This window comes from Phacochoerus africanus, chromosome 4 (genome assembly GCF_016906955.1).
Source record: "Phacochoerus africanus isolate WHEZ1 chromosome 4, ROS_Pafr_v1, whole genome shotgun sequence".
NCBI lineage: Eukaryota > Metazoa > Chordata > Mammalia > Artiodactyla > Suidae > Phacochoerus > Phacochoerus africanus.
Window position 1 is genome coordinate 31,174,886 of NC_062547.1, and position 27,877 is coordinate 31,202,762.

The 27,877-nt window shown below is 36.3% G+C and overlaps 1 protein-coding gene across 1 annotated transcript in view; it reads left to right on the forward strand.

The window, feature by feature from the left end:
* DCDC1 (doublecortin domain containing 1) overlaps positions 1 to 27,877 on the forward strand; it is a 393,003-nt gene that overhangs the window by 286,657 nt on the left and 78,469 nt on the right. The window contains 1 exon segment of the mRNA XM_047776089.1: positions 22,895 to 23,018. Within this exon segment, the coding sequence (XP_047632045.1) occupies positions 22,895 to 23,018 (124 nt within the window).

Below are 27,877 nucleotides of genomic sequence, written 5' to 3' on the forward strand. Positions count from 1 at the left end.
ATTTTGCCTTTTGAAGTTATTACTATGATGTTCTAATGGGGATTTTTACTACCCTAGTTTTTCTACATTTTTTTTTTCATTGGAATTCTCTTGTAAGGGAGGTTAACCCATTCTCTTCCATTTTCTTAATTATTTAACCTCTAAATCATATTCCTATGGTGTCATAGATATTTATTTTATTCTTTGGAAAATAGTCCTTCACTATCATTATTTTTGCCCAAATTGTTCATTCTAGCCATTGTGAACTCTTGTGAACTCCTGAGTCCTTTTGACATGTACTATATATTCCTCCCTTCTTTTAAACTCTTACTTTCTGACAGTACAAGATGCTTGGGAATCATCTTGTGTGTCCTCTGCCTCACACATAGAATTGGTCATTTTTATTGGAGAAAGCTATTTAGAAATGAAGGTCTGGGTGCTAAGTGTGCTTATTCCTATTGGGTTGTATTTCTCCTAAGCCCTCTCAGAAGACAGATCTGGGAAATATATGTATATATACTATCTTGGTAAACATGTGGGTTTATATTTATTCCTGTGTCTGTGTAGCTGTACATATAGTCAAATAAACATGAGTTCACACTGATCTGTTTGGTCCGATCCAGTACTACAGGTTTCATTCTGACATTCCTGTCTTGGTTATCTGTAAGTTTATTTGAAACTTTTTTCTTTGACAATAAAAAACCTGGTTCCTATCATGTATAATACATTGTCTTATTTGTTCAACTTTAACATATACTAAGAGTGTCAGAATTACTAAATTTTGCTGCTATGTGAAACAAATTTAATAAGTAGAGTGCAATGTTTGTGTGTATTTCTTTTTGTCAATAGTCTTCCAATATCTAGACAAATGCTTATTTTCTAGTTATTTAGGTCATTTACTTTCTTTCCCACCCTGTCCATGAGGTTGTGTTATACATTTGTAATGGGGTTAGATTGATTTACTACAATCTGTATTCCATCCTGATTCTCCCCAAACCCTAGTTGGCTTTATTTTGTATGTTTAGTTTTTAATTTTGTGAACGTTAAAAATTACTCTTTCGGAGTTCCTATTGTGGCTCATCGGAAATGAATCTGACTAGCACCCATGAGGATGCAGGTTCCAATCCCTGGCCTTGCTCAGTGGGTCAATGATCTGGCGCTGCCATGAGCTGTGGTGTAGGTTGCAGAAGTGGCTCAGATCTGGCGTTGCTGCAGCTGTAGTGTGGGCTGGCAGCTACAGCTCCAATTCGACCCCTACCTTGGGAACCTCCATATGCCACGGGTGCAACCCTAAAAAGACAAAAAAAAAATTACTCTTTCTAGTGTATGGTTGTATAGGTTTTGACAAATGCACAGAATCATGTACTTACCATCCCAGTACCATTAAGAATCACTTGGTAAGTATTCATAATCAGTCCCTCCCCTCAGCCCCATTCCCACACAACTAGATCACTTTTATGCCTTACAGCTTTGCCTTTTCAATAATGTCATGTAATTGGAATAGATAGCCTTTTAAATCTGGCTTTTTTCACACAGCAAAATGCACTCAAGATTCACTCAAGCTGCTGTTGCAAGAACAACAGTGTTACTGTGTATTGCTAAGCAGCATGTCATTGTATGGATATACCAGAGTGTATGTATTCACCTCTTGAAAGACATCTATCTTGTTTCCAGTTTGGGGTAATTGTGAATAAAGCTGCTATGCACATTTACTTACACATCTTTGTGTGAACATAAGTTTCCCATTCACTTGGGAAAATACCTAGTAGTGTGATTGGTCACATATTAAGTGTCTATAAATATCTGTCAAACTATTTTCCAAAGTGGCTATACCATTTTGCATTCCCATAAAAAATTGAGCGAGTGTTCCTGTTGCTCTGTATCTCTAACAGCACTTGGCATTTCAGAGTTTTTTTTGTTTGTTCTGTTTTGTTTTGATTAAGCCATTCTAATAGGTATGTAGTGGTATTTCACGAGGGTTTTAATTTGCATTTTCTTAAATGACTATGCTTTTATGCCATCTACATGTCTTTAGGTGAAGTGTCTCTTCAGCTCATTTGATCTTTTAAAAACTGAGTTTTTCCTTTTCTTGTTGCTGACTTTTAAGATTTCTTTATATAGTCTGTGTACTATATAGTCTGTGTACTATGATACTATAATTTATCATATTTATGATTTACAAATATTTTCTCCAGGTCTGTGTCTTCACTTCTCATTCTATTAAATGTATTTTCACATAGGAAAAGTTTTAAAATTTGGTAAATATAATTTATAATTTTTTATTTTATGAATTGTGCCTTTGGTGATGTATTACAGTCAATTTCTTTTGTTTTTTTAAAGAGGTTTACATTTCACCTTTGGTCTGTGATCCATTTTGAGTTAATTTTCATGTAAGGTATGAGCTATTAACCAAGGGGGTTTTGGGTTTTGCTTCATATGGATGTCTAATTTTTCCAGCATTATTTGTTGAAAGATTATCTTTTCTCCATTGAATTGCCTTCCAACCTTTGCCAAAAACCAGTTGACAGTGATTGTGTGGTCTATTTTTGGTTTCTCTATTCTGTTTTATTGATTTATATTTCTATCTTTTCACTAATACCCTACTAATATTATTATATGGCTCTATAGTGAGACTTTGAAATTGGATAGAGTGTGTCTTCCAACATTCTTCTTTTTCAGAATTATTTTGGATATTATAGTTCCTTAGAAATTTCATAGAAATTTCATTTTATCATTTTATTTTATTTTATTTTATTTTATTTTATTTTATTTTATTTTATTTTATTTTATTTTATTTTATTTTATTTTATTTTATTTATTTTATTTTTGTCTTTTTAGGGCTGCATTCACAGCATATGGAAGTTCCCAGGCTAGAGGTCTAATCGGAGCTGTAGCTGGCCAGCCTACGCCAGAGCATTAGCAACATGGAATCTAAGCCGTGTCTGCAACCTACACCACAGCTCATGGCAACACCAGATCCTCAACCCACTGAGTGAGGCCAGGGATTGAACCTGCGTCCTCATGGATGCCAGTCAGATTCGTTTCTACCAAGCTATAACGGGAACTCCGACATTTAACATCTTAAAATTACTGTTTTGAAATTCATGAATACGGTGTATCATTTATTTATACACATTATTTTTTTATCGGTGTTTTGTACCTCTTAACACATAGATACTGAACACATTTGTAAAAGATTTATGCATAAGTATTTTATATTAATATTTCATGTCATTGCAAATGTGTCATTTTAAAATTTAGTTTCAAATGCAAATTGTTAATTGCTAGTACATAGGAATGTAATTGACTTTTATCTTTTGATCTTTATCTTACAACTTTGTTAAACTCTCTTACTTGTCCTAGTTGTTGTTTGCTTTGTTGTTGATTCTTTGGGATTTTCTGCATAGACAATCATGCTACCTGTGAATTGGGATTGTTTGATTTCTTCTTTTCCAATCTGTATGCCTTTTATTTCTTCTTTTCCCCCTCTTAGGGCACTGGCAGGGACTTCCAGTGCTATGTTAAATAGAACTAGTAAGAGATTTTTTACCTTATTCTTGATTTTATTGGGGGGGGGGGGCGATCATTCAGTCTCTTACCATTGAGTATGATGTTAATGACAGGTTTTTTTGTAGATGCTCTTATGAGGGTACAGAAGTTCCATTCTATTCTTAGTTTGCTGTGAATTTTTATCACGAAGGCATTGAGAATTTTATTGAAAAAAAATTTCTCTACCTACTGGGAAGATCATATGATTTTTCTTATTTAGTTAATATGGCAAGTTACACTGACTGATTTTCAAATGGTGAACAGATTCCTATGATGGATTCCTATGATGAAACTCACTTGGTTATGTTCTATTTCATCCTTTTCTAAAAATATTGCTGGATCCAATTTGATAATATTCTGTTGAGGATTTTCTACATCTTTGTCATGGGAAATAATGATCTATAGTTTCTATTTTAGATAGCTCTTTGAGTTTAGAATTGGGATAATGCAACCTCATAAAGCAAGCTTGGAAATACTCGTTTCTCTTCTATTTTTCTATAAAAAATGTATTGCATTCATGATATTATTTCTTCCTTAAATATTTGGTAGAATTCAGCATATTTTGGAAAAGTAATTTGATATAATTTTTTTACATGGAATTCCATTTCATTTTTTAATTAAATAAAGCAAAGTTAGGGAGTTCCCATTGTGGCTCAGTGGTAACAAACCTGAATAGTATCCATGAGGATGTGGGTTTGATCCCTAGCCTAGTTCAGTGGGTTAAGGAGCCAACGTTGCCATGAGCTGTGGTATAGAATGCAGATGTGGCTCGGATCCCATGTTGCTGTGGCTGTGGTGTAGGCCTACAGCTACAGCTCCAGTTTAACCCCTAGCCTGAGAACTTCCATTTGCTGTGGGTGTGGCCCTAAAAAGACAAAAAAAATAAAAAATAAAAACAATAAATAAAGCTTAGTTAGTTTTCAGAAAATTTAAATCTACTCTGTGATTAATTTAAAATCAAAGTTAACTTAGTTCATTTAGAATCTATTACCAAATATGGAAACTGGATTGTGTTCACCATGATTTGCGTATTATGCTGTGGGATGAAATTCCGTACTCAACTTGTTAGAATATAACACATAATTTTTTTTTCTTTAATTTATTTTAGATTCTTTGTATCAAGACTAATATTTAATATTGACAATCAGGAGCTAGTAACTTCCCCTGAAATATTACATACTATCTTACAAAATACCTAGAACTAGGTGCCCAACTTTTGGGATTTTTAGTCTTCTTTGTGATCAAAAAATTTCATTCTTCCTTCAGCTTTGTGTCTCTCAGTACCATTATGGCCTCTCCATGTAACTTACAGTGTACCCTATGAGGCCTGCTGAAGGTATGACTCAACAATCACCATGGTGATGGGAGCAAGAGCAAGGCTATTGGGGCATCGGTTGTTACTGAGTCATATTTAGGAGGCAGTTTCTCTCTCGGAGCATGCTGCAGCCTGCTTTGGAGATCTGCCTTGAATAGTTTGAGTCTGAAAAGTTGAGTTGGTATCCATCTTTGGTAGAGCTATCTCAGTGAATCTGGGTTTAAAGGATTCTTTGGTGGTCAGATCTTCCATTCAGTTGCAGAAAGATTACCCTGTTGAGCAGCCTGTCTTGGTTTGTCTTCAGTCATTATTTGTTCACCCTAAGGGGTTAGCCTTTAGCCAGACTGGTATCATTTCAGGGCCTTAAGTAGCATTAAGAATTATAAGTTTGGGAGTTCCCGTTGTGGCAGTGGTTAACGAATCCGACTAGGAACCATGAGGTTGCAGGTTCGGTCCCTGCCCTTGCTCAGTGGGTTAACGATCCAGCGTTGCCGTGAGCTGTGGTGTAGGTTGCAGACGCGGCTCGGATCCTGTGTTGCTGTGGCTCTGGCGTAGGCCGGTGGCTACAGCTCCGATTAGACCCCTAGCCTGGGAACCTCCATATGCCACGGGAGTGGCCCAAAGAAATAGCAAAAAGACAAAAAAAAAAAAAGAATTATAAGTTTAATATATGGATAAATTTTTATTTTAAAAAGGAGTGAATTTCTTTTAAAATAATTTTATGTTCCTCATTTTTTAGTTAGCATATATTCCAATGAAACCTTATAGAAATAAGCATAATTTTATTTATATCTTTCCTATGGTAACCTTAAGAGAGAGCATTTTATACCTTATTTTATATATTTGTTTATTTCTTTCTTAGAAAACTTGAGGCAAGGAGCAGATCCCTTTCATCTTTGTTTTTCCTAACAATAAACACTTGTAGTTACCAAGCAATGCTTGTTGAATGAATAATAAACATGTAGATGAAGTACATGGTTTTCTCCTTTTATCCTTAATTTCCGTTTTTAGCAAGTTGAATTTTTTTCCAAAAAAGGTTATAAGGACTTGTTATTTTCTTTTTCTAATGCTATGTATATCTTAGAGAAAACAATTTACCACCCACTTTATTTAGAAAAAAAATGCACTTATATATTTATTGGTAAAATCTTTCTTAAAAAAACCTCTTTTGATGTCATGCATACCACTTATCTCCAGAGTATATATTTTTTCAAACTGGAGAAAACACAGGAAATGAGGAAAAGAAGAGATTGGGCGTGCAGGTTTGCACATCCAGTTTAGTTGGGTTTAGAATGACAGCAGATCCTAGCAGAGTGGCAGGTCCTGAATGAATGTCCCATCTAAAGCTTCCTAATCCAGGCTGCCCTGATCCAGCAACCACTGAATTTCCCTTCACATTGCTTAAGAGCCTTACTGATTTTTACCAGAAATCCAATCCAGTCTTTAGCATCAGACATTTAGAATCTTGACATTTTGCTTATTCAGAGTGTCCACCAAGCCCAGTGACCTTGCACTGGACCCCTTTGTCTCCGTGTGGGTTCCTTTCTGCAGCTACACTTCTTCCCAGGTGTCAGGCCTCCCTTCTCCTCAAAACAGCCCTCTCATGCTACTCCCTCCTGTCTGCCCTGGAGGTCCTGGGTTCTCATTACAGCCGAGCACCTGCTGCTTCAGCCGGCCTCCTCATGGTTACCAGGGATGTCCCTTAGCCCTCCCCCCACAAGCCCATTTGTCAACTGCGGCACTCTCTGGCAGCACCTATTTTTATGCTAGCAATATTACAGCTTTCTCACATCAGCTTCTCTTTGTAACTCTCACTTAAATGTGGCTGTATTATCCTAGGAAGCTTCCCACCCCAGAATTATTTTGGAATGGCATAATTTCAAGTCTACTGGCCTGGAAAATGTCACAAGAATGGGAAATTCTCACCCATGTTACTTGCTCAAACATAAGTCTGCTTCACTGCACTTGCGTGATTAATGTTAGTGAAACTGTCTATTTGTGGCATGTCTTTACTCTTTAAATACAATTCCACTGTGTAAATAGCTTAATATAGTTAATAGGAAGAAAATAAACATAGAATTGTATTATAAGAACACATGTGCTTTATTACTAGTGGAATTTGATTGTCCTCAGACTTCATTAACCTGAGGTATAAATAAGGTCACACTGCAAATGGCCATGTTTCCTGGCTAACAGCCCCCACAACTAACTGGAGCACCTTAGCCCTTCTACCTCTTCTTTCCTATGTCTCCCTGATTATTCCTGAGCTTCTCTTCAGGGTTTCATATATATATTTATGGATAGTCTTCTTATCTCTCATATTCTTTGGCTGTAATATCCTTATTGAGAACACACACCCCACGAGAAAGATCTTACCTGTACTACAGATGCATCCTTGACCACATGGCCTCACCGCTCCTGGGAGCATCTTCCAGTGCATCTCGACACCACATATACATCAAGATGCCAAAAAGTGCTGGGTCCCCTTCAGTCTGCACAGTGATGACACCAGGTTTCGCTCCTGGGTGAATATGAATTTAAATGAGACCTCACAGGAATAAGAATGATTTTGTCTTTGTCTGTCTTAAAGTACCTGAGGCATCTTACATGGCATATACACATTTGACTACATGCATAAGTTCTGCCATAGTTGGCACATCAGCTCTTGGATGCCCTTTGTCACTAGATTCTGAAGCAACATTAATGGTGCCTTATATTTTTACATCTCTTGAGAAGTCATTTCTTCCAGGTTTCCAAGTCTCTTTCTTGGTAGACTTTGGGGCCAGCTGGACTAAAGATACATCATTCTTCAATTCTGCATTTCAAGTGTCTTGGGTTCAGACATGCGCGCACACATGCACAAACACAACTTTTCACTCCCCAGCTCTCCAAACCAAAATATAAGTCTTCCTCTGACCTCCTCTTCCCCGCATTCACATCAGCTTTTAGTAGCCTGAGAGGTTTCTAGCCCATCATTGCATAAGAACAATCATAAGTTGGTTTTATTTTTGGCACCTCATAACACTTGTTTTAAAAAAATGGCTACCTAGATAAGGGTGTGAGAAATACCTTTCTTTACTAATTTCTGACTCCTTCTAGAATTCTTTACCCTAAGATACATAAGATTCACGATTATTGACAAAATGTGTTTTGATTTGTTTCCTGTGTGAAGTTTTAAGGTTTGGGAAGAAGAATCCAAAAATTGGGCTTTGCCTTTGAATTAGGGAGTTAGAGGCTCCTTCCTTGGGATGATTACCAAAGAATGATTATTCAAATGGAAGGAGGAGGGGTCATCTAATTTCCTAAAAAAGACCATGGCCAAGGTTAAATGTGTGGGCTGTGAGACCCTGAGACCTTCACCAGGAGCTCTGGATTCCAGCTCTGCTCCTTTTAGGACTAACTTCATTTCCTCCCTAAGTTTGTGAGTTGTCAAACCTAAAGATTTTCTCCTTCTCCATTCTCTCGTCCCATTGTCCCCAAATGTACTCAGTTGACACATGTGGAAGCAGCTCCCCCTGTCATTTGAGAGGTGCCAATTTACTTCTGTGAGAGACAGGCTGGTTTTCACATTACACTGGCAACTATTCTGCACTTTAAAAAAACAGTTGTGTAGTTGCCAGCTGACCTGCTTTCAACCAAACATCTGCTGCCTAAAGTCAGGGATAGAGTTTGTAAATCATTAGGGATTGAGAGTAGCTCTTCACCCACCTTTGTTTAAGAAAGTGAAATGTCCAGACTCCAAACTACGTGAATTACTTCCACTTCTGATGGAATGAAAGCAGATGATGTTCTGTGCTGGCTAGTTTAAACCAAGATCAGACTAGATGGATGTGTGTGTACATCAAGAGTTGTACAAATCTGGTTATTCTCTTTTTTTTTTCTCATCAGTTGTTCACCAGGCAAAAAAGTAGTGTTTTTTGGGGGGGTTTTTTTTGGGGGGGGAGGCGAGAGAAACACCTGTATTTCTCAGGTTATTTTTCAAGTCACACAGTGAGAAGACAAAACAGGAATCTTTTCTTTTTTTGGTGGAATATGGTATTGAGTGGCATATTTTTGTTGGTGAGGGAGAGAGGAGGCCCATGACACAGTTCCATACACATGCCCAAACACACACACACACACACACAGACACCTCACGTGGAGTGGCTGTAACTATGGATTTAGATATCTTTATTTCTGTCTTTGTGAAATAAACTCTAAAAACCATGGAATAAACTCCATTTATTTTTGCTCTTTTTACCTCCTCACCTGTACGCTGCACAGTAATTTATCTCCCCAGGACAGCTTTTAAGATTCTAATCTTGTTCCTGTCCAGCACTTTTCTCACAGCAGTAAGGAAAGGATTGGCATTCCTCCACTATTGTATATAAAGGAGAATCCGTTCTTGGAAATAAGAGCATTGTTTATGTTGAAATTTCCTTAGCTTAGCTGAACCTTCGATTATATCACCCATTCAGATAACCAGATTTTTACCCCCTGCAGTCTGTTTCCATTCTCAGAGAATTGTCAACAATTTATTTCTGCTCTGGCAATGATTTTCATGAGCAAGAGAGAAAGAGATATCTGGGAAGATTTTGATAACTGAGTCATGTATGTAAAACACTTTTAAAAGGTACATGTGAGAAAATTCAGCTTTTGCTAAAATATAGCAAATGGAACTTCGTTATTGCTGAGGTGGCATTTGTAAGCTATGACTATTTATATGAATCGTACTGTTAACTTGATTCCAGGTATCATGGAAACCATCTTTATTTGTAGCTTATAAATCTGAAGAATATTATAATTTGTAAAACTCCAACATGATTTTAAAATTTGTAATGGGCCCCAAGTGCAAACTAAATAATTCCATTTGCTGAATTTAGAAATAGATTGTATAGACCTGAAAGTGGTTTGTCAGTTTTATGCAGCATAATATTGATGGTATAAACCCCTATCACAAACTAATAAGATTTGTCATTTAATTCTGTGACCTTTTGTTTCCCCTATACATTTACTCTGTTTATTAGACACTTTCATCCAGAAGCAATAGAAAGTTGGCAAAGACATGTAATGGTCAGTATATTTTGATAAATGAGAAATGCTTCTGATTTCACATTCAGAAATTGGGGAAATATTGCTTCATGTGCTGTCATTCCCCTGCTGAATATTTACAAAGACCAGAGCATATTCAAAGCAAAGGCAATTTTTTATTTTGTTAAGTTCTATGTTTATGGCATTGTGTACAAAATGCACATAAAAGGCATTTTCTTATCTATTCCTGTTATATTAGAGAAGTTCATGCCCCGCTCTTAGCATTTTCCAACACAGCTGTAGAGTAGTTTAAAGCCTATTTTTTAAATAAGTGATGCTCAATTTGTCTTTGATGATCCGGATGATTCAGGTGAGATGGGAGCATGGTCGGGCCCTTATTTGCATAAAAATTAATCACAGAAAAATGTAAATTGATAAAATTTTGCCTGGCTTTTCCCCCCTATTTGAGAACCCGTGGATGGCTCCCAGAAGCAATCATCTCAGTATGGGGCCGCATTGGATGCTGTACAAATGATCACATTTGTGTTGAATACTCACTCATTTAAATGTCAGCACTGATGGGGCGGTACATCAGTAGAAAAACTGAAAAATAAATACACAGCAGCTGAAGACTATCAAATCCGTGGGCACTCTTTAGAGATATATGATCTAATGTGAAAAAATTGCAGATTAATTATCCTTTTTGCAAAATGGTAATTGTTTTAGTATTGCACCAGAAAAAAATCTGCAATTTATTTGGAATCAAACAAAAAACAGTAATGTTAAATACGTCATTACATCATTGTGTTTATTAGAAGCCTGCAATTAATTCCTAAGGCTCCTTAGGTCTTTAAAGCTGCATAAAATGAAACAAAAGAATGTTGCTATTAATTTCCAAACAAATGCTTATCTTTCAAATCAGTCTGATTTGTGTGAAAAAGGAGGTAATGTTATGAAGTTTGGTGGATATTGCATATTGATTTCATTGTGCTGCTGACAACATCTGATAATGTCTTCACAGATCCTGTTAAAGTTATAATGTTAAAATTTGAAGGGTTTTGTTCAATGGCTTGTAACTTTGCCTCACTGTTGAAGAAGTTGTGAAGTATATTCTTAACAAAAGATGCTTTAAGAAAAACAGCAGCAAAACTAATCATGGAAGAAATAGAAACTATTTGTGAGGCCCCCCAAATAGAAATTCTTTGGACTGCTTTTAGTGCACCATTAACTTACATGAGTTTTCACACATGCAATTTATATGAATATTTTGGAACCAGAATGTATATTTAGCTATTTTAGGGAAAATAAAATCTTAAAGCTTTCTTAAATAAAAACAGGTATAAGTGCTGTCATTTTCACTCCAAAAGATGAGTGGAAGGCATTATTATTATTATTAATTTTTTTACACTTTATACAATCATTTATCTGTGTTTCTGGGCAGCCCTCCTTGAGCTACTTTGGTGTCCTTAGCCCACTATTTATAAGCAACATTCTATTACAGATGGAGGTTAGGTTCTTCCTTATTCTATAACTTTAGCATAGATTTAAATGATTGAAACATTGAACATATATCTTCATTAGAAGACAAAGTTAAAGATAGCCTTTCCACCTGCTGATTTATAAAACTCCCACTGAGTTAATGTTACATTAACCAAAATCGATAGTGGCAACAAAATAAAAATATTTTGAGATGGTTGAAATCTACTGTTATTACCACAGTTGCTTACTAGCTAGCTTAGAAATAGCCTTTAAAATTTAAATTGACCCACACTTAGAGACAATGCCTGTTTTTGAGATTAAATATAATTTGTCATATAGTGAAAATAGCTAACACTTTGGGTCACACACCATTTATGTCTTTAACAATAACATAACATTTAACCCTTCCAGAGTGCTGACTGTGGGCTGGACATTGTTCTGTTCCTTTGCAAATAATGGTGTGTTTAATCTTCACAGCAACTCTCTGAAGTAGGCTTCTTTTTATCCCAAGAGTAACATGTCCAACGTCTCTCTGCTAGTCAGAAGCTAAGCCTTCTGGGCTTAATCCCAGGGGTGTGACATCAGACATGCTCTCAACTCCTCTGCTCTGCCAACAAGTGCCTGGTGAGCACCTCTAGGTGCCAGGTTCTGCTGCCAAGTACAGTCTTAGCAAGAGAAAAAAATGCTTTTTTATTTTTGTGACTTTTGAACTTTATTCTTTTTTTTTCCTTGGCTGCCCTTGTGGCATGTGGAGGTTCCCAGGCCAGGGACTGAACTCAAGCCACAGCTATGACAATGCTGATCCTTAACCTGCTGAGCCACCAGGGAACTCCAGAACTTTATTATAATCAAAATTGTCTTATTAGAGTAAAATTAGACCTTTGGTCACTTTAAGATCATGAGATACAAAAGGTCACCATTGTTCAGGACAATATTTTTAATGTTGCAATGAATCATTAAAGGCACTAAAGGAGGTTCTTGTTCACTTTAACAGCCTTGGCTATTGTCAGAGTCTCTAGGAAAGCCAATGGGTATCCCTTCATTTTTCTTTCTCTGGTATAGTCATTGTTTCATGTTAGGGCATTATTTTCATTCATTTATCCATCCATGCAATTATCCATGCATCCATCCACCCATTCATCCATCCATTTATTCACCCTAGCCTCCTCTTTAACTTGCAGGTTTAGGATACAATTTTTTTTTTTATAAAATAGACACTCCCTGCTCATGGCTTACCCCTCTTCTCTTCATAGCTCCAGTTGTATCTAACACTTAATGGCACCCTAAACATCTAGGTAGCCACACCATTCCCCACGTCCAATGTCTGCTCCACCGCAAGCAGAGCAGTCTCTTGATCACCTTTCAGCACTAGGGGCTGCATGCCCGCAGAGGGGTTGGAATTCAGATAGAGAGCTGGGATGTAGGCTGTTCTAGTCCCTGCGAGCAAGTTTGGGGCTGTTTGGCTAGTGAATCCTGAGGTCTCAGAGAACTGCCTGGAAGCGAGGAGGAGGCACAGGGATCCAGGTGGACCCCTCTCCCTGGCTCCGTGTACTCCTTACCCACTGAGTGAAACAGGAGGAGGGCGAACGCAAGGACCACTGGTTGCCCACCTCTACAGTTAGTACAGGACCACTGGTTGCCCACTGACTGTTTATTCAGTGCAGGCTCTGTGCTAGATGCTGTTCTAGACACTAGGGATGCTCTGAAACAAAACAGGCAAAGTCCACATGACGCTATTTCTTATACACCAAATTTGATGCTACTCACAGTATCACACTGTGACAAATACAGGATTGTTCACACATGTGTTTATTACAAGTTTCCTTTGTATAATGCACTGAATTAGAAGGAAAATATAGAAGACATCTTTCGAGATGTTCAAAGACTGGTAAGTCACTATTGCTTCTTGTCTCTCAGAGAAAACTCACTTTTTCTGTCAAAGAACAGAGAGGGGGCTACATCCTGATTTTAACAGATCACTCAACAAACACTTATGAGCACCTCCTTTATGACAGGCAACACTTGAACTGAATTGTTAAAATTACCGCATGAACTAGGTTACTTTCCGGATAGTCATGGCTCTTTATGGCTAAAAGTATGTTTTCCCATGTGGGCTATGTGATTCACTGAGCTGTAGGGATCTGAATTTCCTACAGGTTCTTCCTATGGCCAGCTAGGTAAGTCTTACTGGACCTTATTTCCCTCAATGAGAAATGATAGCTTAAATAAAGTAGCCCACAAATTCTTTTCAGATCCAAGAAAAGGACCATTTGGACTTGAAGGCTGGTGAAGGGCAAGTGTTCCCTATCCAACCTTGGTCACAATAATAAGAAAGAAAACATTAAAAAGCAGTTGGTGAGGAGTTCCCGTCGTGGCGCAGTGGTTAACGAATCCGACTAGGAACCATGAGGTTGCGGGTTCGGTCCCTGCCCTTGCTCAGTGGGTTAACGTCCGGCGTTGCTGTGAGCTGCAGTGTAGGTTGCAGACTCAGCTCGGATCCTGCATTGCTGTGGCTCTGGTGTAGACTGGTGGCTACAGCTCCGATTAGACCCCTAGCGTGGGAACCTCCATATGCCGCGGAAGCGGCCCAAGAAATAGCAAATAATAATAATAATAATAAAAAATAAAAAGCAGTTGGTGAGATGTGTTGGACATTCCATTAGTGTGTGCTGACTCATTATTTCACCACACTTAAAGGGTAATTCAGAAGTACAAGATTTATACAATGTCCCATCAGTTATTTGAGGATATCTGGGTGGATCAGCTAACCCTATTAATAAATATCCACTGGTTTTAATGCTTTTACTGTGGCCTAATTTGGAAAGTGATTTGTATTCAGGTGCTTCTCCATAGTCACTCACAGGCTGCCTGGGAGCCTGGGCTCAGAACATAGAGGCCACACCATGGTCTTAGAGCAATCACAGTCATTGTGTTGGAAGGAAAGGAGAGATGGGAAGAAATAAAAGGAAAAGAAAGGATCAATTGAGTTTCTATCCAGCATTGGCCCACAAGGATCCTTTAACACAATTTTGTTTGGGACTCTTAACATTTAAACATTTGCCACTTAGAAAATGTAGTAAGTTGTGAGAATTTAGTCTCTAATGAGGGCATTTTATGGATGATTAATATTTTTGTTGTATGGTAGTCAAATATAGAGCCATTTAAGCAATTGAGGTCATTTATGTGGCAGAGATGTGCCTAATCTTCTTGCTTCTTATATCATTCTTTAAATTCCCAACAGAATTCTTTGCTTCAGCTCATGAACTATTCTGTCTTATGGAGTCAGTTCAAATTGTTCATCCCCCATTGCTCTCCTCCTATTCTCAAAATCCGACAAACCGTCTGTGTCTCACATCTTATTACTTCCTCCTATGCTATGTTGCAGTGCTGTGCTATGGAACACTTCAAATGTGGCTAGTGTGATTGAGGAAAACATTTTTTGTTCCATTTAATTTTAGTTCATTCAAGCTTATATTTAAAGAGCCCCATGTGGCTAGCGGCTACCATGTTGAATAGCACAGCTATACTGTATCATACCTCACTATGTATATCCTGTCTTTCCTTTCAAGTAGGGAGTTCAAGCATTAATTTTTATACTTCATTTTAAATTCCTACAATACTTAGCACAGGATTATGTATATGCATTGTTCATAGACACTTGATGACTATGCTTGTGTTTTAAAAGATCATAAGGAATGAATTACCTTCAAATATAGGGAGATGGAAACTCAATTTTTTTTTGGCTGTTCCCCTGGCAGGCAGAAGTTCTGGGGTCAGGGATCGAACCCCCAGCATAGCAGTAACAATGCTGGATCCTTAACCCATTGAGCCACCAAGAAACTCCCCGGAACCCCCCCCCCTTTTTTTTTTGGTCATGCCCACAGCATGTGAAAGTTCCCAAGCCAGGAATCAAACCCATACCACAGCAGTGACCCAAGCTGCTGCAGTGACAATGCCAGATCCTTAACCTGTGCCACTAAGGAACTCCAGGAAACTCTTAATTTAAAAGTCACTTAACTCTAGGGAGTTCCCATTGTGGCACAGTGGAAACAAATCCAACTAGTATCCATGAGGATGCAGGTTTGATCCCTGGCCTCACTCAGTGGAGTGGGGATCCAGCATTGCCGCGATCTGTGGTGTAGGTAGCAGACGTGGCTTGGATCCTGCGTTGCTGTGCCGGTGGCTGTGGTGTAGGCCAGCAGCTGTAGCTCCAAGTTGACCCCTAGCCTGAGAACTTACATATGCCATAGGTGTGACCTAAAAAAGTTAAAAAAAAAAAGTCACTCCAACTCCAAACTAGATAATTGTTTCCACCTAGCTTTACTTTCCTATTCATATAAGAAATATTATTGAGTGTATCCTGTATCTCCTGTGTTTCAGATGCTGTGCTAGATTTGCAACAACCACCTGCAAGGTGATCAGGATCTCTGTCTTCACAGACCTTGCAGCCTAAGAAAATTAAGCAAATGATTGCTAGTTATGTTTCAGTGGTACTTGTTAAAAAAGATCCAGTACACAAAAGCACTGAACCCGGATAGGTCTGAGAAGGTTAGACGAAGATTCATGTCAGAATAGCTAGATGACCTCCAATTAACCTGGATGCACATATAACTATTAGAGAATTAATTTTTATTTCAGTCACTTCCCAAATCAGAATTAAGCAATTTTAAATGCTGTAGCCCAAACCATAGATACTGGCCTAATGACTTTACTTACAAGAAGGAATTCTGATCAACACCACCCTTATAGAAAACAATATGGCAATATGCATCAAGAATTTTAAATGTTAGAAGTATTAAGATAGTGGAGGAGTGAAATGTGGTACTCAGCTTCTCTCGTAAACACATCAGAAAAAAAAAATCTACATGTAGAGTGATTCTCACAGAATAGCTACTGAACACTAGCAGAAGACCTTAAACCTCCAAAAAGGGCAACAAACCCTCCACATAACTGGGTAGAACAAAAGAAAAAAAAATTTAAATGTTAATATTCTTTGATTTAGCAATTATATTTCTAAACATCTAGCTTAAGGAAATAGTCCTAAATATGGAGGGGAAAACAAATATATTCATTTAAATGTTTTATATAGATGTGAAAATTAGAAACAACCTAAATAGTTAGTAATAAGGAATAGTTAAGAAATCTAAGTTATATTTTTTATGAACTTTGATGTAGTTACTGATGACGGTGGTTATGAAAAACATGATGATAATGAAAAACATAAATGTTATAAACTAATTTTGAAATAGAGACAACATAGAATTTTAACTGTAGTTTGATTACAATTTTATACTTTTTTGAACAAAAGGAAATTAAAGAAAACCACCCAACAATCTATGGTAAAGATGACTAGCTGGAGAGAAATACTCAAATATGAATTGTGAAATCTCTATTTTTGCATTAAGAAGCTTATTCTAAAACATAGAAGCAATTAGCGTTGATCTCTTTTTTTATTTTGAACATTATGGTGTTAGTTTCCCCATGCCTGCTCTAACCACAACCATGACCACAAAGTTGGTTTAAGACAGTAAGAATTTATTCTCGAAAAATCCCGAAATCCAGAAATCTGAAATCAGTATCACTGGGCCCAAATCCATATGTCAGCAGAGGCGCACCACCTCCAGAGTCTCTAGAAGAAAATCTGTTCTTTGTCTCATCCAGCTTCTGTTGGCTGCTGGCGTTCCTTGGTTTGCAGCCTCATCATTCCAGTCTCTGTTTCCCCGGTCACAATGTCTTCTCTTCTATGGGGTTAGAGTTTCCCCTGCCTCTCTTATAATGACAGCCCACTCAGATAATTCAGGGTCATCTCCCACATGCCCATGTGCCCATGTGCCCATCTACAGATCTATTATCACTGAGGGAAGGGAGAATTGATTTGGGGAATTACTGTTTCTTCCTAATAGAAATAGAGGCAATCAAGAGCCTTAAATGGTGAAGCACTTTGCTTTAAGCAAAAGAGTGGACTAGACATAACTGAGACTGGGAAACAAAAATCAGTAGACATGAATCACTGTCTTCTGGCTAGAACTCTGTGTCTTTAAAAATCATGTATATTAGAGTTACTATATAACACCAAAAGATTGTATTCTTTTTCCATCTCTTGAACTGGAATTTTTCTTCTTTCCTCTTATCATAACAGACTCTTTATTATCCATGTCTACAAAATCCATGCATCCTTTTCAAGGACTTTTCCCCTACCCTGACTGTTTCTTTCCATAATATGAAGCTCATAGTACTTTCTTTCCATTAGGTCTACCTCTTGTAACTTTAATTCTAAGTCCATTTCCCCCCATTACATATTGTCTTATATTGTTTTCAAAAACTTTCCTAGGTATATAATTTTCACTTCTTCCTAAAATGCTGTAATTTTCCCAAGGGCAGAAGCCCTCTCAAACTTCTTTTGCATTCCTGTAGTGCCTAGCATAGCGCAGGGAAGAGGGAGCAGGTACAATAGACAGTGATTAATTTGTTTTATTTGCACAAAAATCGATACAGAAACTACAAGTGGTAGATAGCCCCCAAATCTCAGATACCAAAGCTAACTTATCAAGCCCAGGTAGTTGATAAACAGATTTAAGAATTTAAAGATCACGTGGGGTTCTACCATAGGCAAGTATTTTGCAGGAAGAACGGGTTTTTTTGGGTTACTTGATAGAGATTTTACTTGATAGTTGCAAAGAGAGCTTTGGTTTTGCACAACTATGAAACTCTCTGACTATGGGAGGTAATAGGTTTTTAGTGCTGAATATAGGTTACTTCTGTGTATCCAGAAACTAAATAACAAGGAAGCTCAACCAACTAGTGAAACAAAACAAAATAAAGCAGGTCAAAGACCTTTTTTTTGGAATAGATTGCAGGAGGTGTCAGATATGACTTTATATCCATTTATTTTTCTAGATTAAATACATATATATTCCTGGCAATTAACAATGTACTTTGGAATTGTAGGTTTCCACCCTATTACATAAATGATGTTTTAAAAACATCAGTGTAATTTTTAGTGTTTTCAGTTTTGTGTTGTGATGGTTTCTCATTCCTAAAAATTCCCAGTATGTAAGATGGAAACATGATCATTGCTTTTCCCTCTTAGCCCTTAGTTGCCATTAAAATTCGGTCTCTGTCTTAAATAATTTGCTAGTTATGAAAGTAATGTAAAGAGATGGGGCAAATGGGAATATATAAAACAGAAGAACAAATTTCAAATGTATTTATTAGTTTGTACGAAATATTCCAGGAAAAAGGAGAATAATGTTTAATATGCAAAAGTTACTTTATCTTTGTAAAGTTTGGCTTATAGTTAATAACTGCAGTTTTCAGTGCCTTATTCCTGTTAGCATAAAGTTTTTAAATATGTTAATATTCAAAAGTAATTTTCATAAACTATTAAATTTAGTTTTAATTCAGCATAAATTGCATATTGATACAATGGTACTAGTAAAAGTCTGGAGACTGGTATCAGATTCAAGCTTCCAGGTTAAAAATCTTTTAACCTTTACAGAGTGTTTAAGATTAGGTTGTGTATGTAGTTCCTGATTTCGAATGATTTTTTTTTTCCCCATCTAGAGGACTAAACTCTTAGAAAGCTTGAAAGCAGTTCAAATCTATGGGAACTTGTTGGGCTATTATTAAATCCCAACAAAGTAGACAATTGTTGTTCTTCTTATCATTTTTGCAATCTGCCCATTTCTTTCTCCTATCCTTTTCTTTTTTTCAGAGTACCTAATATTACTCCTGTCAACTGATTTCTATCAAGATCAATATATGAATTATATAATTGCTTTGCATGAATAATGTGCTTTCACTGTTTTAGAGGAACCATGCAATTTCACATTAATTATAGATGAATTCTAAGCATTCTAATATTCTGGCTGAGATAACCTTAAAAACAGAAAAATGACCAGTTAAATAAATAAATAGGTCCTGGTGTAAAGCAATGAGTTACAGTTTATTTGACAGTTGTGGGATGTGAATCTGATCATTTTTTAATGCATGCTTGTTAAAGATTCAGTTAAGTTGGAATTTTCCAGAGTATTTATAGTTTACTGTATCAGATCCAAATTATACATTATATCTTATTTTATTACTATGTTCATTGCATTGTTGAAAACAATATGATTGTGTCCTGATAAACTACGAAAAAAAGACTATTTCTCTTCAACTGAGATACATTTAGTTTTGTTTTTATTTTACATTGATTTCTAAGAATGCAAAATAATACCTCTCTGTCACAGTATGTACAATCCTGCACAATTTCTCATAGCCTGCCACAATGCTAAAGTTCTGTCAAAGGCATTAGACTCCAAAAACATTATCTAGAGCGTTTTTGTTTCCCATTCCTTTATAAGATTGATCAAGCATTCTTGTGGAGTCAGGACTCCACTAATCAGACTTAAATTGTTATGATCAATTCTGGACTTTGTTTTTAAGGGAAGAAGTATATATCTGTCAGCTATAATTTTGAGGAATGAGCCTACGTTTTTTATTTTTTAGGTTTATACAAATCCAGGAGGACATTTTAACCTTGGTCATACTTCTATCTATGGAGGTAGATACTCATGAAATATCGTAGATAGATTTTTTTACCTTTAATGCAAAGGCAGGGTTAATAAAGATACTGTTTTGAATAAACTTGCCTTTAAACCTTATTTGTCTCCCTTATAGGTGGTGTGTATGTGTGTTTTCAAGTAAGTTCTTTCAAAACATGAGATGTTTTGTTTTATATAACATTTCTATTATAAATGGCAATTGTTTAAGAAAACCCTCTTCCATACTAAGGAGAAGATTGGAAAATATTAAGTTCTCAGAGGGGCAAGAGAAAGGCTTCCTACAAGCATTTCACGAATCATTGTCTCCACCTAGTGCTGACTTCTAGGAATTAAGATTCCAGAGTCCTTACAGATGCAGTAAAGTTCTAATTTATGTTATGCACATGTACGGTCATTATAGCTAGGCCTGCTAGTTCCATTACAGTTAAGGATCTGTCAGCTCTTCATTTATAAAACATAATATTAAGAAGTCTATTGCCTTTACATAAAAGCTCACGCTGTGCCAGAACTCTGCAGTTGAATGGCCTTTGCTCTATGTGAATGTTTATTAACAGTGTAAGTTGAACTTGACCAGCTCCTTCTATAGATGGCCTGATGGGCTGAAGTTATATAGGCTCTTCAATCAGAAGGATTAATCTTTTCATCAACAACCCGTTCTTTACCTTACAGCAGTCGCCATATTGCACCAAACGAATGGACATCTAAAAACTCAATTGATGTAGCAGAATTTTCATAGGATATACTTCCCACACTCAGGCACACAAAAGGAGACTAAAAATTTTGGCTACTAGTGAGAGCAAAGCAGGCAAATGTGGTTTCATGGAAATCAAGTGAGATTAAGTCAAGAAAGTGCTTTAAGGAGAGAAAGATCATATTGGACACTGCTGTTAGTTCAGTTCTGTCTTGAGAAATGACCTTTGACATTAGTGATGTTAAAAACCCTAAAGAGGCAGTTTCATTGGAGTTTTAGAGATGAAAATCTGACTAGAATTGGTTTAAGAGGAAAAAAAGAGGAGTAAAAGAAAAGATGAGACCTTTAGGAAATTTTCTGTAAAGGGACACAAAGAAATAAGGCAATACCTGGAATTAGATGTAGGCTATTAAGTTCTTTCCTTTTTTTTGTCAAGATACCCAGCCGTCAGACATTATAAAGATGGCATGACCAGAAAGGCAGGAAAACTAATAGTTCAGGGTAGGAACACAGTCCTAAATGAAAGAGGATAAGCATCTAGACACAAGCAGAAGAGTTGTGCTCAGATCAGAGCAGGGACAGCTCTATGGCAGTGAGAGGTCAAGTCTAAGTTGATAAAGAGCAAGTCTTTCTTGCCATCACCACCTCTTAGTATTTGGGGCCCCAAGCTTCCAGCAGGCATATGGGAAACCTGGATCCTTGAACACCGGGTTGAATACTGCAGATGGTTCTGATGAGGTCAGGTAAGCACAGAAAACTTTCATATTCAGACGACCCTCACGTGTGCTGGAAAATTATGGGTGATAGGCTGCTCCTCTAGTCTCTTTTATTGATCAGTGGCTTATTATATTAATAAATGTCCATCATTTCATTTTGAGGCTATTACTTAGCTGTAGTGATTATTCTCTTGCCATAATGTTAAATTTTATTGGCTAATATTGATTTAGGAATTTTACATCTTTAATTTTAAGTAAGATTGTCAATTTACTTCTTAAATTAACACTGACTGACTTTATTATGAAGCTTATCTCCCATTCACGGAATGAATTTTCTATATCTTTATGGTTTAGAATGTTTTATATAGTATGAAAATGATCTGTTCCTTGCCCTGTGAAATTATATGAGCAAGAGCATATTTTCTGTCTCAAATCTTTGAGGTTTTTTTTAAAAAAAATTTCATCAGAAGTTTTATGTTTATTAACATATATGTGCATAATATATTCTTATAATCTTTATCTATGCTAAATGTTTAGCTCACTCTTTCTATTTGGCTTGTATTTTTTAAAATCTAAATTTATTTGCTTGACATCTGCTATTTTACTTTTTATTTCAAAAATGTTTCTGTGAATCATTCTACTAATAATCTATTTCCTAATTATTTATTTATATTTGAATTTTATTATTTCCTTTCATCTGCTTTCCATGGCGTATATTTAAAATAAATTGAGTTGAATGCTTTGTTAATTTTCCTTCTCTATTTAGCTCAATAAATATTTAACAGTGTGAACTTATATTTGAATATATATGCTAATGTATTCTTAAGTTTTCTTGATTATTATCCTCGTTGCTTGCCAAATAGGTATTGATCATGTTATTTTTTTCCCTATCTGGCATAATAGTATTTTGGGAGAGAGAATGTGTTTTTAAAATAATCTTGGGGGTGAAATTGTAAATTTCAAACTTTATATCTAATTTTATTCTGTCCTTTGCCACAAAGTGTAGCTTGTTCAATTTTCATTTTAAAACTCTATTCTTTACTTTGTTAGACTGTGGCAGATATTACAAATGTTTCAAGAATTGTTGAGGAAGACACATTTTCTGTTAATAGGCTAAAATGTGTAGAAGTAAATGGTCACACTTACATTGACTAATTTTAGCTGTCAGATATTTTGGGTCCTTATTTGTTACTTTAAAAAAATTTGCCTGGTGGTTCATAATCTACTCGTGGTGTAATAACGTCTCCCACAAAGATTGTGTCTATGTTGTTTTATCTTTGGATGTCTAAAAAGTTTTGCTCAATTTTTTTTCGATGTTAGTATTGCTATTTATGTCATTATTATTATAAATTGACTCTGTTATTCTGCTTTGCCTTTTGCCTCAAATTCCACTGTCAATTATAACATTGCCACTTTTTCCCAATTTTTTTAAAAAATGTATTTTCATTAAAAATTACTTTTATTTATATCTCTTGTACACAGTAAATTATCATATTTTGGTTTTTAATTCAAGCTGAATTTTTCCATACTTAATAAGAAGTACTCAGTGAATATTTCAAAGTGATATGTTACCTTGCTCAATTCATTTTTTGTCTTTTATTTTGTTTAGGTGGGCCATAAAACATGAAGGGACTGGTAAGCCAGGCCAGTGGAAACATTCCAGAGTTGAAAATCCTCTCTGGAATAAGCTTACTTACATGTGGCCAGTTCTTCCCAGCGGTCAACTTAATGAGGTTTGTACTGCTTAGTATGAAACACTGGTGTTTAAACTTATTTTAAGACTCAGTATGTAGTCAGTATGTTTGAAAATTTCCATGCAGTTTTTGATTTGCAGTTGTTAGGTACAAGTGATCAATTGATTCTGTTGTTCTGTTCACTAATTAGAAAGATGCATTTAAGTCATACATTATGGAATGGATATGGAATTTATTTCTTTTTGTAGTCCATCACATATTACTTTATATACTTTGAAGTTCAGCTCTTAGACACATATATGTTCAGAAATATCATATCACCCTGGTGAACTGAACTTTGTGCATTATGTAGACTCTTTCTAGCTCTTGTAAAATTTTCAGTTATCCAGTACTAATAAAAAATATCTCATCTTTTTGGTTGTTGTTATCATTTGCCTTGCATATCTTCTTTCATTCCTTTAACCTTTTTTTTTTCCCTTTTTTAGGGCCACACCTGCAGCATATGGAGGTTCCCAGGCTAGGTGTTGAGTAAGAACTGTAGCTGCCAGCCTAGGCCACAGCTACAGCAACATGGGATCCGAGCCATATCTGTGACCTGCACCAGAGCTCATGGCAACGCTGGATTCTTAACCCACTGAGCTAGGCCAGATATCGAACCTGCATCCTCATGTATACTAGTAAGATTCATTTCCACTGAGCCACTATGGAAACTCCCCTTTTACTTTTTATATTAGTGTATCCTTCTGTTTTAGGGGACCTCTCCAGTAATTAGCATGTAGCTTGTTTTTAAAAATGGTCTGATAATCTTTATCTCTAAACCAAGGGATTTAATCTTTTGCATTTATTGTAATGACGTATATTTGTATTATCATCTGTTTTTTATCTGCTTCATTTTTATATTCTTTTAGATTACTTTTTTCCTCATATTTTCCCACCTACTAGATTGGAAATTACCATTTTTTTTACTCTGAACATTTTATCTTGCATATGTCAATGATCACAGTCTAAAATTAAGTATATTTACTCTTCTTTCAAATAATTGAGAACATTAGAATACCTTAACATCAATTGTTTGATTTGTAACTTATACACTGATTGTCATCTATTTTAATTTTATCTTTTTAAAAATTTCCACAAGATATTAACATTTTTGTATGTAGTAAAATTAATTTAGATTTGCTCCTAAGCTTTCTTCTTTTAAAATCTTCTTTTATCTCAGTCCCTCCAACTGGGGTTACTTTCATTTTGCCTATTATACTCTTCTTTTAGTTACTGGTAGCAAACTTAGTTTCTCCTTGTCTCAGTTTACTTAAAATCTTACTTTTACTTTTACTTTTATTAAGCAAACTTAGCCTTTTGCCCTCAGCCATGTAAGGCATTTTCACTTAGCAAACTGAAGATATCACTGACTTTTATCTTCTACTGTTGTTATTGAGGAGTCGTCTGTCATTCTAAATGTTATTCCTTTGTAGGTAATCTGTCTTTTCTCCCTGACTTCCTTTAAAATTTCTTTTCTGGAGTTCCCGTGGCGCAGTGGTTAACGAATCCGACTAGGAACCATGAGGTTGCGGGTTCGGTCCCTGGCCTTGCTCAGTGGGTCAAGGATCTGGCGTTGCCGTGAGCTGTGGTGTAGGTTGCAGAGGCGGCTCAGATCCCACATGGCTATGGCTCTGGCATAGGCCGGTGGCTATAGCTCCAATTAGACCCCTAGCCTGGGAATCTCCACATGCCGCGGGAGCGGCCCAAGAAATAGCAAAAAAAAAAAAAAAAAAAATTCTTTTCTTTGGTACTCTTTAGTTTTACTATAATTTATGCAAGAAGGGATTTCTTTTTATTCTTCCTGCTTGAGGTTTTTGAATCTGTGGATTGATGTATTGCATCATTTCTGGAAAATTATTGCCCATTATCTCAAGTATTATCACTCTTTTATCCCCTCACACTATTCTTTATAGAAAACTGTATTAGGTGTATGGTAGCCCTTCTCATTTTGACCTTCATATCTCATAACCTCTCTTTTATATTTTCATTTCCTTAGCTCTTTATAATGTATTTTTATGTCACATTTTTCTTTCAGATTATGAATTTTCCATTCATATTTATCTAATATGCTTTAAACTCCAAGTGAGGGTCAGCCTTCATTTTCAATGAAGATTATTTTTGTCTTCCATACAGAGAAGATGTTTGAGATAGTCTGTTTTATTTGCAACCACCTGGGAGGGATTCTCTCTGATTTCCCTGTTCAGTGAAATGTATCCTGTTATGATTCCTGTTTCAGGAGGGAAGAGAGTTTCCTGTTAGACTTCCCACTTTGGCTGGGCCCTGAAATTGGTCTCCTCTATCCTTCCCCTCAAGACCATGGAAGTAGAAGTTTACTTGGTTTGGAAAATTCTCTAAAATCCAGCCTCTGTTTAGCTCTCTGGGTCTCTAGAATGCCTTGTTTTATTGTTAGGTCAATTATGTGCTCTAAAAGATTTTCAAAAATATTCTTTCCTGATCTTTTTAGTTGTTTTATCAAATTTTCTGGTCTCAACCAAGTTTTTTCTTTCCCTTTATATCACAAGTCACTATGCCTCCTCTGTGATTGAATCAATGAATTTCAGCACTTTTGGGGAAGGACAGATGGAGTCTGAAAACCAAAAAGTTATTGCTTATAACTCCAAAGCCACCCTTATATTTAGATTGTAGTGAAGCAAGAGCCTAGAAAACTGAGAGGTTTTTTGGTTTTTTGAGAGAGAGAGAGAGAAAGGAGTTCTTCAAAATATTAGAGGCTGTGATTTGGTTTGCCTGAACCAGTGGCTAGATTAATTATGTGTCTGAGACTCTGGCTTTGCAGCATAGTGAGAGCCAACATGGAGCCAAGGGTGGAGGGGTGGCCCAGAGAGACTAACAGGCCCATTATAGGCCAAGAAAAAACTGTGAGCTCTGCTAATTGTAGACTTTTATTCAGAGCTTCAGGAATGGCAGAGGCTAAAAACCAGAGAGCAGAAAGTATCACTTACTCCCCATCTGGAGGTGAGCATGTGGTAGCAGGTTGCCCAGTGGTCAATGAGGAAAAGAGGCACATCCTTACAGGCTCTGAGGATCAAGGACACAATCCATGTAGAGGCCATGAAACCATGTTGAGGAAAGGGAAAGGAGGGGTATCAGTTCTGATAAGAAGTTTGAACCTTCCATTTGATTGAATATGTATCCAAAAGTGCAGAACTAAAAACCATACAAAAAAAGCTTTTTCAGATTGGCAGAAACTAGGATACTTCTAATTGGAACACCGAGTTTCTCACCCACCCAATGGGCTGAGGTGGACGGAGACACCTCATAAGGAAGTGTACTTTCTTATATAGTGAAAGAGAGAAAATTATAGTTATTGTAGACTTCACAGATATTGTGCTTACATTTTTTAACCTCAGTATACAAGTAAAGTAGTTCAGTTAATTAATTAATTGAATTAAATAATGAATGGTAATTATATTAAGAAACCTAAGTTAACTATATTCCTTTTAACATTTACCTTTTAAAACAATAACATTTTTGCTATTAGTCTAGAGTTTGACAACTAAATGATCTTAGGAATAAAAATGAATTACTTCGCAGTTCTCTGGCCATTCAAACAGAGCAGTAGCTTTTGAGTAAAAAGGTTAAAAGTCACTGTATTCCAAGAAAACTCTGTCCCTGAGTTGTAAGCTGAAGAGAAAGGACTGAGGCACTACATTAGCTAAAATGAGACAAATTGACCATGTATTTCAAAATGGCTCAGCTTAAGCATCCTCTTATTTTTTGAAATGTCAGAGGAGAAGAAAATACTTGCTAAGCAGGGAACAGAGATAGTTCTCATTCAAATAAAATGCACTCTACTTCACTTAAAATCTAGATTCATCTTAAGTGAAGGAATGATATTTTATTGCAATCAGTCCCACTTCCACATAATTGACTTTTTAAGCAAAAAGATCATTTTATCTATGTATAATTAAGCACAATTAATCTTTTCTTGGAAAGACTTTACATATAGCTATAATGTAATTAGGAAATGTGACATTCATATTGTGGAATTCAGAACACTTTGATCACTTTAAGCATATACGTTACTTTTATTCCAGATTTAATTTTCCAATTTTATTACTTATCTAACCATTATTTATTATGTATTTAGGCAATGCAGACAGAGCAAGAAAGGAGATAGACATGGTCCCTGCCTTCATGGAGCTTACAATTTAAGAAGTATAGGCTGTGTGTCAAAAAGGAAGGAACCAGAAAAGAAAGAAGGCAGATTCAATGAACAAAGGACAAAGAAGGAAAAGAAAGATGAAACTCACAGAAAAATTTTGGTGTCCCAGAAATCAAAGACATTTGCTGAGTCAATTTATTCAGTCAAATGGTTAGTATGAGGAAAGTTAGCTAGGTTGATTGTCTGAATGGGCCTGAAAATTAAGTCAAATTATTGAATCTAAAAACAAACCATCTTGAGTTCCCATCATGGTGCAGCAGAAACGAATCCGACTAGGAACCATGAGGTTGCAGGTTCGAGCCCTGGCCTCTCTCAGTGGGTTGGGGATCTGGCGTTGCCATGAGCTGTGGTGTAGGTTGCAGATGTGGCTTGGATCCTACGTTGCTATAGTTGTTGGCAGCTATAGCTCCAATTTGACCCCTAGCCTGGGAACCTACATATGCCGCAGGTGCGACCCCAAAAAGCAAAAAAAATTAAAAAAATAAAAACAAACAATCTAAGAAACATTATCCTTAATGAATTTCAGATTCTCCTGCTAATTCCTTGACTAGAACCTTTCAAAAGAGGATGATGACCCAAGGGAAGATTTCAGGAAATATGTACAATAGGAATTAATTTTGTGTTGACTCAGAGTACATTAATACAAAACTATTCACCTCTTAGTGATGACAGCTGA